Source organism: Pan troglodytes, chromosome 21, assembly GCF_028858775.2.
Source record: "Pan troglodytes isolate AG18354 chromosome 21, NHGRI_mPanTro3-v2.0_pri, whole genome shotgun sequence".
Taxonomy (NCBI): domain Eukaryota; kingdom Metazoa; phylum Chordata; class Mammalia; order Primates; family Hominidae; genus Pan; species Pan troglodytes.
Genome location: NC_072419.2, coordinates 18,388,457 through 18,403,809, shown reverse-complemented (window position 1 = coordinate 18,403,809; position 15,353 = coordinate 18,388,457). Strand labels below are relative to the sequence as shown.

General features: G+C 39.7%; 1 protein-coding gene across 7 annotated transcripts in view; it reads right to left on the bottom strand.

Annotated features, from left to right (window-relative positions):
• Positions 1-6,254, bottom strand: part of BTBD3 (BTB domain containing 3) — a 35,959-nt gene extending 29,705 nt beyond the window's left edge. For 2 of the 7 annotated variants that reach the window (XM_063802964.1, XM_063802967.1), the window contains exon 1: positions 6,035-6,181. Coding sequence is in view for 1 of the 7 variants with exons in the window: in XM_525266.7 (XP_525266.4) it covers positions 6,035-6,230 (196 nt within the window). In the remaining 6 variants the exon portion in view is untranslated. Of the gene's footprint in view, positions 1-5,541; positions 5,671-5,896; positions 5,986-6,034 lie in introns of those variants that run through there. The other 5 variants (XM_525266.7, XM_063802966.1, XM_054674609.2 and 2 more) reach the window with 5 other exon arrangements.
• Between the last annotated feature and the right edge of the window lie 9,099 nt (positions 6,255-15,353).

Sequence of the window (15,353 nt, the reverse complement as noted above, 5' to 3'; positions counted from 1 at the left end):
AGATGTGACTTGAGTGTCAGCTATAACTTGGAATATTCGCTTGTGAAAAATCCCTAGTGACATCTCCTATACCACCCCAACCAAGACAATATGCTCATGCATTGAATATGTTATACTACATTCTTCCCATGCATTCAATTTGTTTTTCTGAAGAACCATCCATAAGGAAAATTTTGATCCAATTTAATATTTGGGACTCAAATCAGTAGACTCTTCAGAAATACCAGCAGATAAACTGCAGATGCTAATGATCACTTGCTAATATTCAATTCCCATGTCTTAAAAACATAAAATTACCTCTAGGCAACTTGGAAATGAAAGGATAGATTTTCTTTTTCCTGATGAAGAATTATGATAAACCAAAAAGCCAATATTCTACTATTCTTTTCCTTACTAAAATAAAGAACAATAAAAGTGTGTACATTATCACCATTACTATTCAATAACGTTCCAGAAAGATGTTATAACGTTACAGAATGCTAAATCTAGTGCAAACCGCCACAGAACCAAAATAAAAGTCATAACTATTTAAAAGTAGATAAAAGTGTCATTGTCTGCCACTCATATAACTTGGGAACATACAAAAATAAACTGCAAAGCTTTTCGCATAAGTGCCAGCTATAAAATAAATACACCAAAATCAACCACCATTTTAGACTACCGACAGCCAATTTGAAGAGCCCATCACAAAGTAACAAAAACAAATACCTAAGAAGAACTCTAACAGGAAACATTAGGATTCAGATGAAGAAAACAACTCTGCTGAGAGATAAAAGGTCATGAATAATCTTTCATGACCCTTAAAAGAAACACTGATTACAGATGGCAGTCCTTGCCAACGAAACAAAATGTAACATGATCCGGTATTTTTTTAGTTCTAAGGATTCATCTTCTGAGCCTTCCAGATTAAGACGACAAATTTAACACACATATCCAATTACACCCTTTCCCTAAACCCCACTTAAGTGACAGTAAGAGATCTTTCTAGAAGACATAGAGACCCAAGGACTTAAAGAACTGTAATGGAAACTACAAATCATGAAAGTGGAAAACAGATGGACAAGTGGCAACTGTCTCAGCCAACTTGAGAGAGGGAATGCTATACCAACAGTGAGAAAAGCCGAGAAGTACTCACTCCAGTCTGCTCAAAGACTGAGGGTAAAAGGGTGACAGGTTAAAATAAGGTCAGTAAAAGCTGCATGAGAAGCTCTAAAATTCCAAGATGCCTTCCCCACCTCCTCACTGTAGACCATTGGCAGACAATCCTAGAACCTAGCAAGACTAGAGATTTGTTCTTGGAAGAGTAGGTAAATAGGTAAGTCTGTATGGTGAACCTTCTCCAACGTGACTCTACACAGAGAATGCTGAAACCCCAGCCAGATTCCTCCATGAACACTGGAACCTACACTCTTTCCTCAGTGCAAAACTTTACTGGAAGACCACTCTCTGACCAGCCCAAGAAGACCCTACAAATGGCCCCAGTGAAAAACGCAGGAGAAACAGTAAACAATCCAAAGTAGCTGCCACTGGGGAGGGAGAGTAAGGGATGGGGGGAAGAAGAGGCAGATGAAAGACCATCTATTTTACAATAAGCCTCCTAGACTTTTAAAACTGTGCATGTATGAAATACAATAATCTTTATCTGAAAGGACAAGGGCATAGAATTGTAATGTTAAAAGGATAGTGTGACTTGCTCTGCCAGGTATTTCTAAATATTCTAAATCTATGATTAAAAAGATGTGGCATTGATTAAGACTAGAGGATCAACACACAGAGAAGCAAGACCTAAAACTGAAGCAGACCTCAAAGTTAGTCAAGATCTTAAAAAACAATAAAGACCACAAAGCAAAGAAGAAAGGAGGAACTATTTAACAAATGGTGGTAGAACTCGCTAACTAGGGAAAAGGAAGAGGAGGCAGTGGCGGTATAGGAGCGCTTCATATCCATGTACAATTATAGAATTAAATGTAAAAAGATCTAACATATTTCCAAAATGTTGTTTATCTCACCTTTCAGATAAAGATTATTAAATTTAATATATGCATACAGCTTTAAAGTCTAAAAGCCTTATTGTAAAATAAGTGGTCTTCCTCAACGCCTTAGTCTTCCTCCCCGTCCACTTTTGACTGCTTACTGCTTCTCCTGAGTTTTTCACTGGGGCCATTTGCAGGGTCTTTCTGGGCTTTCCAAGCATGAACAAATACAAGGAAAAAATCATAAAGGACAAGGTAGAGACTTGTTTATATAGAAATAAAAATATTTTATTGGTTGAAAAACGCCAAAAAGTGAAAGAAATAATGGCCTGTGGAGAAGAAAAAAAAAAAACTAAAAACATGATAAAGGCGCAATCTTCTTCAGATAAAACAGGTATTTAATTTTTTTAAATCACCACTTTAAAGTAGGCAAAGTACCAGAAGAGAGAGCTCCCAAAAAGGAAAACAAAAGAAAAAAAACAGATGATCAATTTCAATAGCTACCAAAAAATAAATTAAAAGATCATATTTTTATAGAAAAATCAGGAAAGATGATGAACACTGGAGTGCTGACACACTACAGGTAGACCATACACTCTGTAAGGGAATGTTATGGCATAAGCAATTTGGCAACAAGCCACAAGAGTCATAAAAGAGTTCACCTCTGCCCCAGGATTTCTACTGCTATAAATCTAACCTGAGTAAATCCGAAATATTTAAACTTTCAGACAAGGGCATTTTTCTCAGCTCCACCTGTGTGTCCACTCTCACGTACTGAGCCTACATCATTTGGTCGACCCTGCTGGCCTTCCTCTACTTAGTTCATTCCATCTCACCAAAACTCTATGGTGCAGGCACCATGACCCTTATTCCAAGGAAATGCGATTAAAGAGGTAATTAAGGTCACTTAGGAAGTGGCCGTGCTAGGATTGGCAACCAAAGGGTTTAATACTGTATTCTCAAGCCACTAAAACTAAAAATAATACGTAAAACAACAGAAAACTAGTTCAATAAACTTGGGTGTATTCATCATTAAAAATCTTATTTTCAAAGGGTTTACAGAAAAAGGAAACGTCTCTAATATTTACTTCATATTAAATAAAAGTGCAATATTTAAAACTACAGATAAAATTAAAGGCCAATTTTGTTCAAAAGTATGTCTATGCAGACAAACAAAAAGAGTAAAATGGAAGCACATCATCTAATTACCAGTTGTTTCTTTTTAGATGATATGACGGTGATTTTTACTTTCTTAATTTTTTTCAGTGATTCCCAAAATGTCTCCCAACAGGAAATATTTAATTTTTTAAAAGAAACAAAGCAACAACAAATTCTCAACTGTATTTGCTTAATTTGAATAAACAAAGGACATGTCGATAAATGTACATTAATGCACCCCTTCAAGGAATTTGAGACTGGACAACTATGCTGAAAGAGATACTAAATTGAAAAGGCTTAAAGGTAATTTTTAAATGTGTGATGAAAGAAGGGAAGATTAAGTGAGAGATTATTATTTTAGCAGCCCAGCATCACTGCTGGAACTACAAGGTCCATCACATGATAGGGGTTTCCACCAGTATTCCTTTCTCACAGTAAATGGGAAAAATTCACCTTACAGGATTTGCTTGAGAGCTCAGTTAACAGAAATTTAAACAGCACATAAAATAGATTTTAGTAAGAGAAAACCATTTCAACTCCCAACACAAACTCAAAAATCACTGGAATCCTAAATGCATTTTGGAATTGACTAAAGTCTGATAACTTACAAAGTTTAAAATATTTTTTTAAAAACACAATTAAAAACAAGTATGTTAAATGACCTATTTCTGTACTATTTTGTTCAGAAGAGTTTTAACAGTTCCTTGCAAGGCAAAATGGAATTAGATGTCTATAGCATACCTGTTTTGAGCATTAAAAAAAAAAAATGAACATTTTTTCAAATTGATCTTTGGATGCATGTGTTTGGGCAGGGAAGTAGGAGAATGTGTAGACTAATTGTGCCTTTCCTTTGTTAAAGTATAATATTACAAGCAGTTTAACATTTTGTAAAGAATGTTGGCAGAGTACTTTCTAGGAACAAAACAACTTAAAAGCTAAGCATGGCATTTTTGCCACAAATTATCAAAAGTTTTTCCGCACAGATGTGGAGTTATATTTCACTTTTAAAATTTTTAAATATAAGATATAACTTAGGGCTTTAGAGAAATAGTGCATACAATTCTTAGGCATGTGCACCTCCAAGAAAACATGCTAAAAAAGAAAAAGAAAACATTGTTTCCACTTCATTTTGGAAGTTTGTTAAACAAGTTATCAGTGCAAGGATTGGGAAAGAATGAGAAATCAAGAAAGAACATGGCTGCTAGTAATTATTATCCCATACAACGGCGTTAATAATCTGTAAGTATCTCAGAAAGAACATCTTGGAACTGCATAAGCTCACCCTTACCTGCGCTGAGGCCAAGAAATGAAAAAGGGTGATTCAAAAATTCTTTCGAAAAGGAAGAGTCCTGTTCAGAAACCCAAGGGTAAGAGGACCCGCCCACTTCCCCTGGAGGACTCGTTGCTATGGGAACCCGCAGTAACCCTTTAAAGCCAGTAACCTGTGGGGGAGGAAGATCCTCCCTGAGATTAAAGTTAAAACAGGGGATCTGGCAGAGGGTTGAGTAGGGGACTGAGGTAGGGTTAAAAGAAGGGGAAAGCCCTTGGCTGGGCAGGGAGTCAGTGAAAGCGGGCTTAGTAACCTCAACAGAAATTCAAAACAACACTTAGAACAATTGTTTTGAGTGCTAGAGTCACATTATAGTTCACAAAGTTTGAACCGTTAGAGACGCTTCCCTCCCTCCCTGGTGGGAAACAAACCCCTCTTTGTGAGTTCCTGTCTAGGAAAATGAATTTGAGTTTCATCTCACCAATTACAAACTGAATGCTACTACTCTGTGAAACTAAAGTCTTGACTTTCTTATATTAAACCAGTGTTTCCAAACTCGGCTGCGCGATCACCTGGGGATCTTTAAAAAATACACTGTGTTAATTGGTCTGGTGTGCGATTGGGCTTGAAGAGTTTTAAAACTCCCTAGCGACTCCTCTGTGCAGCCAAGTTTGGGGAAACTGTATTACAGGATTTGGCGAGGTGGCGGGGAATATTTAAAAAAGAAAAAGCACCGTGATCTCCCTTGGTCTTTTGAGGACTAATAATAGAATTAGCTCGCTTTCACCAGGCACACACAGGACAATGGGTTGCTTGATAAATAGGGATCCCCAGCAGGCCCGAACAATACTTTCTTTGAAAAGGCCAGGAGGTAAAAGCCTTTTCTTCCCAAGAGAGCAAACATCCTTCTTCCCGAACACCAAACTTGTACGTCTATTTTTAGAGCAAACGGGCCACAAATGCCACTCAGAACTCGGAGGACTAGTCCAGCCTCAGGAGGAAGCCGCCCCCGCCATCGCCCGCCGCCACTCGCTGGGTTCCCGCGGCGCCTGAGGCCGCGCAAACCCGGAGCGTCGGTCGCCGGAGTCCCCCCCGGACCCCGCTCGCCGCGCCCCGCCGGCAGCGCCTCAGGAAAGTTACTTAGGGGAAGTTTGCTCCGCTTCCCACCGCGCGCCTCCCCGGGAGAGGGGCGCGGCCCCCGCCACCTGCTAGGCGCCGAGGCTTCCCGACCGCGCCCCCTGCCTGGACCTCCGCCACCTCCGGGGTCGCGCACCCCGCGGGCGTCCGCACGGCCAGGCGGGCTCGTGCGCCCCTCCCCGCGGTCTTTCGGCTGAGGCGGCCCTGCCCCTCCGCCCCCGGCACCAGGACCTCCGCGCGGGCCCGACGCGCCCCACTGGGACCCCCCCCCCCTTGGAAAGCCAGCCCGCGCGGCCAGCGCCTCTCGAGCCCGGGAGACGGATATGGGATCCTCTGGTCCCGTGGGTCCGAGGCCGACCTGCGGCCACCAGCCCGGCCTCTCCTCGCTTCGCTCGGCCCCTCCGGCCGGCCGCAGGGCGCGCGCCCCTGCCCGGGCGGTCCCGCGCTGCGCACGCGCGGAGGCGCCGACCCGCTCGCCCGCGGCGCCCTCACTCACCGCCAGCGCTCCTCCTCGCCTCGGGCGACGCAGCCGTCCGCCGCCTTGCCCTGTGCCCGCTCCTCAGGCCCCGGCCGGGGCACTCGGAGATCCAGCGCCCGGCGGGCTCGGCGGGCTCGGCGGGCACCCGCACGCAGGGCACGCTCTGCGGGAGCGAGCGCGCGTGCCCGAGCACCGGGAGGGAGCGGAGCGGCATGGGAGGTGCTCCCGGAGGCGGCCTTGGATACGGGGCATGCGCAATGTCTGCCCTTTCCTCAAGCAGGAGTGAGGGGTGGGCGGGAACCCTGGCTTGGAGAAGGCGGGGAGGGTGGAGGAGAGCCAGCACTCCCGCATCTCTGAGAGGCCACTTCGTCCTTATCCCACGAACTGCAGTTTTTCTCTCTGGGTCATTCATCAATGAATGTATTAAGCATTTATTGAACACTTGCACTGGCAGAGTGAATGTGCGGGATACAGGGCATCCTCCGGTGATAGAGGGCCGATTGCATTTGGCTTTGGGGCTCCTTTTTAGGCACTGATGCCAGCCCTCTCTCTAACAGATAAGGAGGGTGCATAAATAGAGGTCTCGTAATACCTAACGACTACACTCTTCAGTGATCTGGGGAAGGAGAGTAGCTGCTGGTTGGGTTGATCATGAAAACTTCGTTGAGAAGCGAAAAAGAGGAAAGGTGAATACGAAGGCATAAGTGGCAAAAAAAAAAAAAAAAAAAATCGAACAGCATATGAATCCATGCATCCTGTCGGGGACAAGTTTAATCTGAGTGTATTGTTCTTAGTGAAAGATGAAAACGGCGGCCAGAAAGGTAGTTGAAGCTCATCTGGAAATAATCTTTAATGCTTAGCACGACTTCAGCTTTATTCCGTGGATAATTGAGAGGCACGGAAGAAGGGGAGAAGGGGAGCCCAGTGGTGGCTTGATAAAATGCAGAATTTAGGAATATAAAGTGAAAACTAGAGACATGAAATGCTGTAATATATGTTCTAGGTAAGAAGTAGTAGGGTCCTAAGTTCAAGGGTTGGTATCAGGAATGGAAAGGATCAAAAAGTTTCCAGAGACTGTGAAGGACAGAATGACTCCCTTACTTATGTCACTGCCTCTTGGGTAGAGAGATATTTATCATGACAGGCGCCTACTTCATTAGATTAGATCATCATCCTTGGCAAAATGTATATCGGTGGATAAATTAGACCTATACAATACTGTTAGGACAAGTGGATGCTTCTTTTAGCATGAGTTTGGCCCTGGGAGAACGTATTTCTGCTCAGTTGAAAAACCATTAATTTGAGAGACAGCATACATAGTGAAAGACACCTGGGCTTTGGACAACAAAAGTCCCTTTGATAAAGTTCAAATACCTCATAATACACTATATTGTCTAAATTACTTACTATCTGTGAGCCTTACTGTGTTCATCTGTAACATGGGATCATAATATTTACCTTGTATAATGGTAAGTTTTATGTGTCAACTTGGCTAGGTCATGGTATCCAGATATTTGGACAAACATTAGATGTTTCAGTGAAGGTATTTTTTAGATGAGATTAACAATGAAATCAGTAGACTTTGAGGAAAGCTGATTACTCTTAATAATGTGTATGATTTTCATCCAATCAGCTGAAGACCTTAGTAGAAAAATGCTGACTTCCCCTAAGCAAGAAGGAATTCTGGCAGCAAACAGCCATTGACTTGCACCTTTTCCCTGGACCTGAAGCCCACCTACCTACTCTGAAAATTTTGGAGTTGCCAAGCTTCCACAAGCATATAAGCCAATACCTTTCTCTCTCTTTCTCTTTTTTCTCTCTCTTAAACTGCAAAAAGCAAACAAACAAACAAACAGCAGGTCCAAAATGGAGTCACTCATACTAGTGTCACATAACCAAACCAAAACTTGCGTTATTTACTTGCAAGGTTTGACCTTGTGAGAAATCAGAAGAGAGATAACAGTGAAATCCAACTAGGCCAACAAGATTTTGCTTACATCTGTAGAAGAAAAGTAACCTTGAAATGACCAACCCTCTATTTGTTCTTTATTTCTGCTTTTCTCTTCTTTTTTCTGCCCATAAAACTCACCCACTCTGTTTAGCTCATCAGAGTTTCTTTCTACTTTGTAGACTGGATGCTGCCCAGTTCATGAATCGCTAATAAAAGCCAATCAGATATTTGAAACTCAATTTGGTGAAATTTCTTTAATTGACATATATTTAAAATAAATATATAGATATATATCCATCCTGTTGGCTCTGTTTCTCTGGAGAACTCTGACTAATACACCTTGAAAGGTTATGAAGATTATGTAAATTAATTCTCATCTGAAAAACAAGCATTATAATCTTTAATTTGTGAGGCTGTAAAAAATTAAACACAAGTGCATAAAGCACCCAATTTATAGCAGAGTCTGAGTAAATGATAACTACTATTACTTATGAATGAACACTGGAGGGAAAAACCAGACAAAGAGATAGGATAGATATTAGCACTTTGAAAGCCTTTTCTCAGTTCACTGGGTAATAAATATGTAAAAAACAAATTTAAGAGGTAAAAGAAAATTTTGGTGTCCCTAGCTCTGACACACTAAAAATGTGATAAATATTGCAATTACTTGCAAATAAATTCCTTAAGAGCCATTAACTAAAGTTAGACTCTAGCTGTACTCTCAAACACTAAACATGCAAAGCAGAGATATGAATTCATATCTGAACAGTTTACTCCAATTTAAGTTCCAGTTGAATTCACTCTGCTTGCTACTAGGAAGGAGAAACCTGGAAAGAGCTTATTTTTGAAATAATTCCCAATCGCACAGAGTAGGTGCATGCTAGAGCACTCAATCAATGTGTTTGTTGAATAGTCTTCTGGGTGAGCTTATTGTTATGGGGAGTATGAAAAAGTGGTTAAAATATTCCATTTGTTCTACAAATATTACTATTTGTTATGTACTAGGCAGCATCCTGCCCTCAGAGAATTTATCAAATAGAACAGAAAAATGCATAACTATAACTGTAATTTAAGGCAGAATGTGACAAGTGCCTTAAGGGGAACATAAATGGTTGGGCCAATTGTACCTTGCTCAGGTAGTTAATGCTGAGGGCTCACTTTCCTAATCATGTCTCCATAGTGGTTCCCAGCTTTTCATATTTTCTTATGGTGAAAGCCAATGAAATACATGAGCATCTTATAAATACGTTTTGAGCAAAGTTGGTAAATATCAAGTCAACATTCTCATTACCCTGACTCTTTTGCTTCTGAGTTCGCTTTCATGGAATACAGTAAGAGAGGGTGAAGCAGGAGAAGCACAATCCATTCAAATGTAACAGTTTCTCCTTTTCTTCCTCTTATTATGTGTCTCGGCTGTTTCATTTAAGGCAGATTTAACTTTAGAGTGAAAAACAAAAAATAACAGGTAATTTTTCTGACTTAAGATTTATGAGCAAAATACATAAAAACTAACATGAAAATAACAAAAGGTGGGGTTTAGATTTATGAAAGGGTGATGAATGATTGAGTTGGAAACCATTAACTAGGTGGACAAAGATGACGATCATGTTTGTCCCATGACCAGCATTGTCACAAGGTGACTCCTTTTTCCTTTTGGCTAAGAACGAAATATTCCACCATGCATAAGTACAAACAAACTCCAGGAGTGACAAAAACAAATGATTTGGGGAAAATACACATTTTAGTATATTTTAAATAATGAGGATGGTATTTTATTATGAGAATTTGTGAATATATTAAAGTTTTGCCACAACGACTTGGAAATAAATGTATCTGGAATTAAAGGAAGCTAGGAATTAAAGGAACTGGAATTAAAGTATTTGTATGTACTACAAATACAATGTTTTAGAAATTGAAAGAAATGGCCTCAAGCCGTGGATGATAATTATCATCTGATGTTCCATGAAAGAGTCATATAAGCAAAGTGACCCCCAAATTCTAAAGGAGCCAAGAAGCCAAAGAGGAGGCAGACAAATTTAGTTTGTCAGTGTTGGTGGATTTATTCTGGGACTTAGAGACAGAAGAATGTCCTTGGATAGCCACAAAACAAGTAGATCTCTGCACCTGTTACTCCCCATACCCAAGGCTTATCTACTATAGGGAAAATGTATACGTATTCCAGCAAGACAATGAAAGGCAACTCTCCAAAACAAGAAAGAATGCTATGTGTGTCACAACCTATAATTTTTATGATAACATCAAGGTTGCTTTGCTCTAAAAGCAGGAGCACAGTTTCTTACACTAGGGACAGTAAATAAAGTAGCAATCAGGTGGTATTCATGGGACTAGGGCTGATCAGAAATTAACACTGCAGATTAGCATCCAAGATGGAGCCACTTTTGTCTCCATATCTGATGAATAATAGGATGACACTAGGAGATGGGAAATAAGTTAAAATGTATCCTGGGCCAGAGTTTTAAAAATATATATATAAACCTGGCATGGTGCCTTGCAAATATAATCAATGTGCTAGCTCTAAATGGTTTAAAATTAGACTAAAACAGAATTAGCTATACATAATTCATATGCAGCATTCTCCCTTTCATGGTCTTTCTTTTTACTTACGCTATTCAAAAAAATTCAGCCACATCAGTATCACAGGTAGACTGTTGTCCACTCAATAAAGAGAATGGTAATGTAGGGGTTTCTTACTGCAAATGGTCCCCAACTTTTAATGATTAGATTTACAATTTTTTGACTTTATGATGGTGTGAGTTCAGTAGAAACTGTAATTTGAATTTTTTATTTTGATCTGTTCCCAGGCTAGCAATATCTGGTTCGATATTCTCTCACTATGCTGAGAAGTCAGCCACAGCTCCCAGTGAGCTACTTGATCACAAGGGTAACAACTGATACTCTACAGTGTGCTACATTTGACAAATTATGTGATATATTAAACACTTTATTATAAAATAGTATTTGTGTTAGATGACTTTGCCCAACCCGAAGCTAATGTAAGTGTTACGAACACGTTTAAGATAGGCTAAGCTAAGCTACTATGTTTGGTAGGTTAGGTATATTAAATGCATTTTCCACTTATTATGTTTTCAACTTACGATGGGTTTATTGGGCTGTTACTCCATTGTAAGTTGAGGAGCATCTGTGGAAGAATATTTGATCATGAAAAAATCCAAATTTAATAAAATGGCTAGCAGGAACAATATTGATTATTTTTTTACAGGTTCTATCTCCCTTTTTCCTTTAAGATTTTATTCAACAAAATATGATTGGTTGACACACAACTTTTCAATAAGATGACTTTTGCAAATTTTAATGACATCCGTAACTTGAATTGTATGTTAACTTAACATAAGTGCAACATTTAAAGTACTAAATTGAGTGTAATCATAACAATTAAATGCATATAAATTATTTTGCATAAGCAACAACAAAAGCAGGACAAGAAACCTACTATTGGCTTACGGTTTTTCTTTTCTTTTCTTTTCTTTTCTTTTCTTTTCTTTTTTTTTTTTTTTTTTGGGACAGTCTCCCTCTGTTGCCTATGCTGGAGTGCAGTGGTGTGGTCTCCACTCACTGCAACCTCTGTCTCCCACCTCCTGGGCTCAAGCAATTCTCCTGCCTCTGCCTCCCAAGTAGCTGGGATTACAGGGGCCTGCCACCACACCCGGCTAAATTTTTGTATTTTTAGTAGAGACAGGGTTTCACCATGTTGGGCAGGCTGGTCTCGAACCCCTGACCTCGTGATCCACCTGCCTTGCCCTCCCAAAGCGCTGGGATTATAGGCATAAGCCACCCAGCCTGGCTGTACAGTTTTTCTTTGAAAATGAACCTCCTATAGAACATTAAATCCAGTTTTCTAGAATGTAAACACATACTTCATTAAATCAGTTTTTGTAAAATCACATGAATATTAAAATAAGTATTTCCATACATCATATTCTAGTTTAGTGGGGCAGTCTGGATTAGTGCTGTTTAATGGAAAAAAAAAATGTGAGCCGCAAATGTGAGTTACATAAGTAATTTTACATTTTCCACTAGTAGCATTTTAAAAAGCAAAGTCTCAGGATACAAAATCAATGTGCAAAAATCATAAGCATTCCTATACACCAATAATAGAGAGCCAAATCATGAGTGCACTCCCATTTACAATTGCTACAAAGGAATAAAATACCTAGGAACACAACTCACAAGGGATGTGAAGGAACTCTTCAAGGAGAACTACAGGCCATTGCTCAAGGGAGTAAGAGAGGACACAAACAAATGGAAAAACATTCCATGCTCATGGATGAAGAATCAATATCGTGAAAATGGCCATACTGCCCAAAGTAATTTACAGATTCAATGCTATCCCCATCAAGTTACCACTAATCTTCTTCACAGAATTAGAAAAAAACTACTTTAAATTTTATATGGAACCAAAAAAGAGCCCGCATAGCCAAGACAATCCTAAGCAAAAAGAACAAAACTGGAGGCATCACGCTACCTGACTTCAAACTATACTACAAGGCTACAGCAACCAAAACACCCTGGTACTGGTACCCAAACAGATATATAGGCCACTGGAACAGAACAGAGGCCTCAGAAATAATGCCACGCATCTACAACTACCTCATCTTTGACAAACCTGACAAAAACAAGCAATGGGGAAAGGATTCCCTATTTAATAAATGTTGTTGGGAAAATTGGCTAACCATATGCAGAAAACTGAAACTGGACCCCTTCCTTACACCTTTTACAAAAATTATTTCAAGATGGATTAAAGACCTAAACATAAGACCTAAACCCATAAAAACCCTAGAAAAAAAACCAAGGCAATACCATTCAGGACATAGGCATGGGTAAGGACTTCATGACTAAAAACACCAAAAGCGATGGCAACGAAAGCCAAAATTGACAAATGGGATCAAATTAAACTAAAGAACTTCTGCACAGCAAAAGAAACTATCTTCAGAGTGAATAGGCAACCTACAGAATGGGAGAAAATTTTTGCAATCTATCCATCTGACAAAGGGCTAATATCCAGAACCTACAAAGAACATAAACAAATTTACAAGAAAAAAACAAATAACCCCATCAAAAAGTGGGCAAAGGATATGAACAGACACTTCTCAAAAGGAGACATTTATGCAGCCAACAAACGTATGAAAAAAAGCTCATCATCACTGGTCATTAAAGAAATGGAAATCAAACCACACTGAGATACCATCTCACACCAGTTAGAATGGCGATCATTAAAGAGTCAGGAAACAACAGATGCTGGAGAGGATGTGAAGAAATAGAAATGCTTTTACACTGTCGGGGGAAGTATAAATTAGCTCAACCATTGTGGAAGACAGTGTGGAAATTCCTCAAGGATCTAGAACCAGAAATACCATTTGCCCCCACAATCCCATTACTGGGTATATACCCAAAGGATTATAAATCATTCTACTATAAAGACACATGCACACATATGTTTATTGCAGCACTATTCACAATAGCAAAGACTTGAAATCAACCCAAATGCCCATTAATGATAGACTGGATAAAGAAAATGTGGCACATATACACCACGTGGAATACTATGCTGCCATAAAAAAAGATGGGTTCATGTCCTTTGAGGGACATAGATGAAGCTGGAAACCATCATTCTCAGCAAACTAACACAGGAAAAGAAAACCAAACACTGCATGTTCTCACTCATAAGTGGGAGTTGAACAATAAGAACACATGGACACAGGGAAGGGAACACCACACACTGGAGCCTGTCGGGGCGGGGGGCTAGGGGAGGGATAGCATTAGGAGAAATACCTAATGTAGATAGATAACGGGTTGATGGGTGCAGCAAACCACCATGGCACATGTATACCTATGTTACAAACCTGCACGTTCTGCACATATATCCCAGAATTTAGAGCAAAATAATAAAAAATAATAATAAGATACAAAATTATCTATATATGATCATAGAACTATACACAGTATTTGCATACAATAAAACAAAAATGAAACAAAAAAGTAAAACAAACAGATGAAATTAATAATGTATTTAACCCAAATATCAACATATTATTATTTCAACATGTAGCAAGTGTAAAAAATTATTAACAAGATATTTTACATTTTTTTACACTACGTCTTCAAAATCTGGTGTGTATTTTCTACTTACAGCTCATCTTGATTCAGACCAGCCATATATCAAATACTTACTAGCCACGTGTGACTCACGGCTATTGTATTGGAAAGCACAGATCTAGGACTAAGTTGTTGATTCTCAAACTTGGCTGCACATTGGAATTACCTGAGAAACTTGAATATTTTTTTTGAGATGGAGTTTCGCTCTCATGCCCCAGGCTGGGGTGCAATGGCGCGACCTTGGCTCACTGCAACCTCCGCCTCCCAGGTTCAAACAAAACATTTTTGATATCTGTATCACAGTCCCATAATTCCAGCATATTTGTTCTGGGGTGCTACCAGGGCGTTGAGAGTCTTTTTAAAGGTCTTTAGGTGATTCTAATATGTAGCAAAGTTTAAGAATTGCTAGTCTCACTTATTTACATATTTAGAAAAGCATGATCAGAACTTTGATATTATGAAATCTGTGGCAAGTATGAAATCTGTGGCAATTATTCTACATTTTCTTTATTTAAAACCAACATCATCTAAAAATCATGCTGAAGCATACTGGTGCTGTAGCATAAAAAGCATACATGGTATATGTACATCACTGGTATATTTTAATAAAAGTAATAATCGCTGATAAAATGTCAATGCTTTGATTAATGTGGCCATGGGTTCAAATGTAACATGAATGATTCCAAGTAAGGATTTTTTCCTCTTTTTTTATTTTTTTTATTTTTTGAGACAGGGTCTCACTGTCACCCAGGCTGGAGTGCAGTGGCGCGATCTCAGCTTACTGAGACCTCCACCTGGCCCTCAGCCTCCCAGGTAACTGGGACCACAGGTGCAGACCACCACTCCCAGCTAATTTTTTAATTTTTTTGTAGAGACAGGGTTTCATCATGGCTCTCGCCGGGGTTGCCCAAGCTTGTCTCAAACTCCTGAGCTCAAGGGATCAGCACTAGCCTCCCAAAGTGCTAGGATTAGAGGTCTGAGCCACATCATGCCCAGCCTCCAGGTGAGAATTTAGTCTCAGCACTTGAACTGTTAAGTACTGGCACTTCTGTATGTGTTCTACTGAGGAAGAAAAACTTTGTCTCTACCCTCTTAAGTTCAGTGTTTGGGGACATGTGAACTAAACTGAAACTGACATATTCGCAGGAAAATAAACAAAGTTTATCCATATGCATGTGGGAATGCACGAAAGTTGTGGCTCTATAAATAGTTAAAGATGAGGGTTTATATACATAATTTTATGGTGTGTGG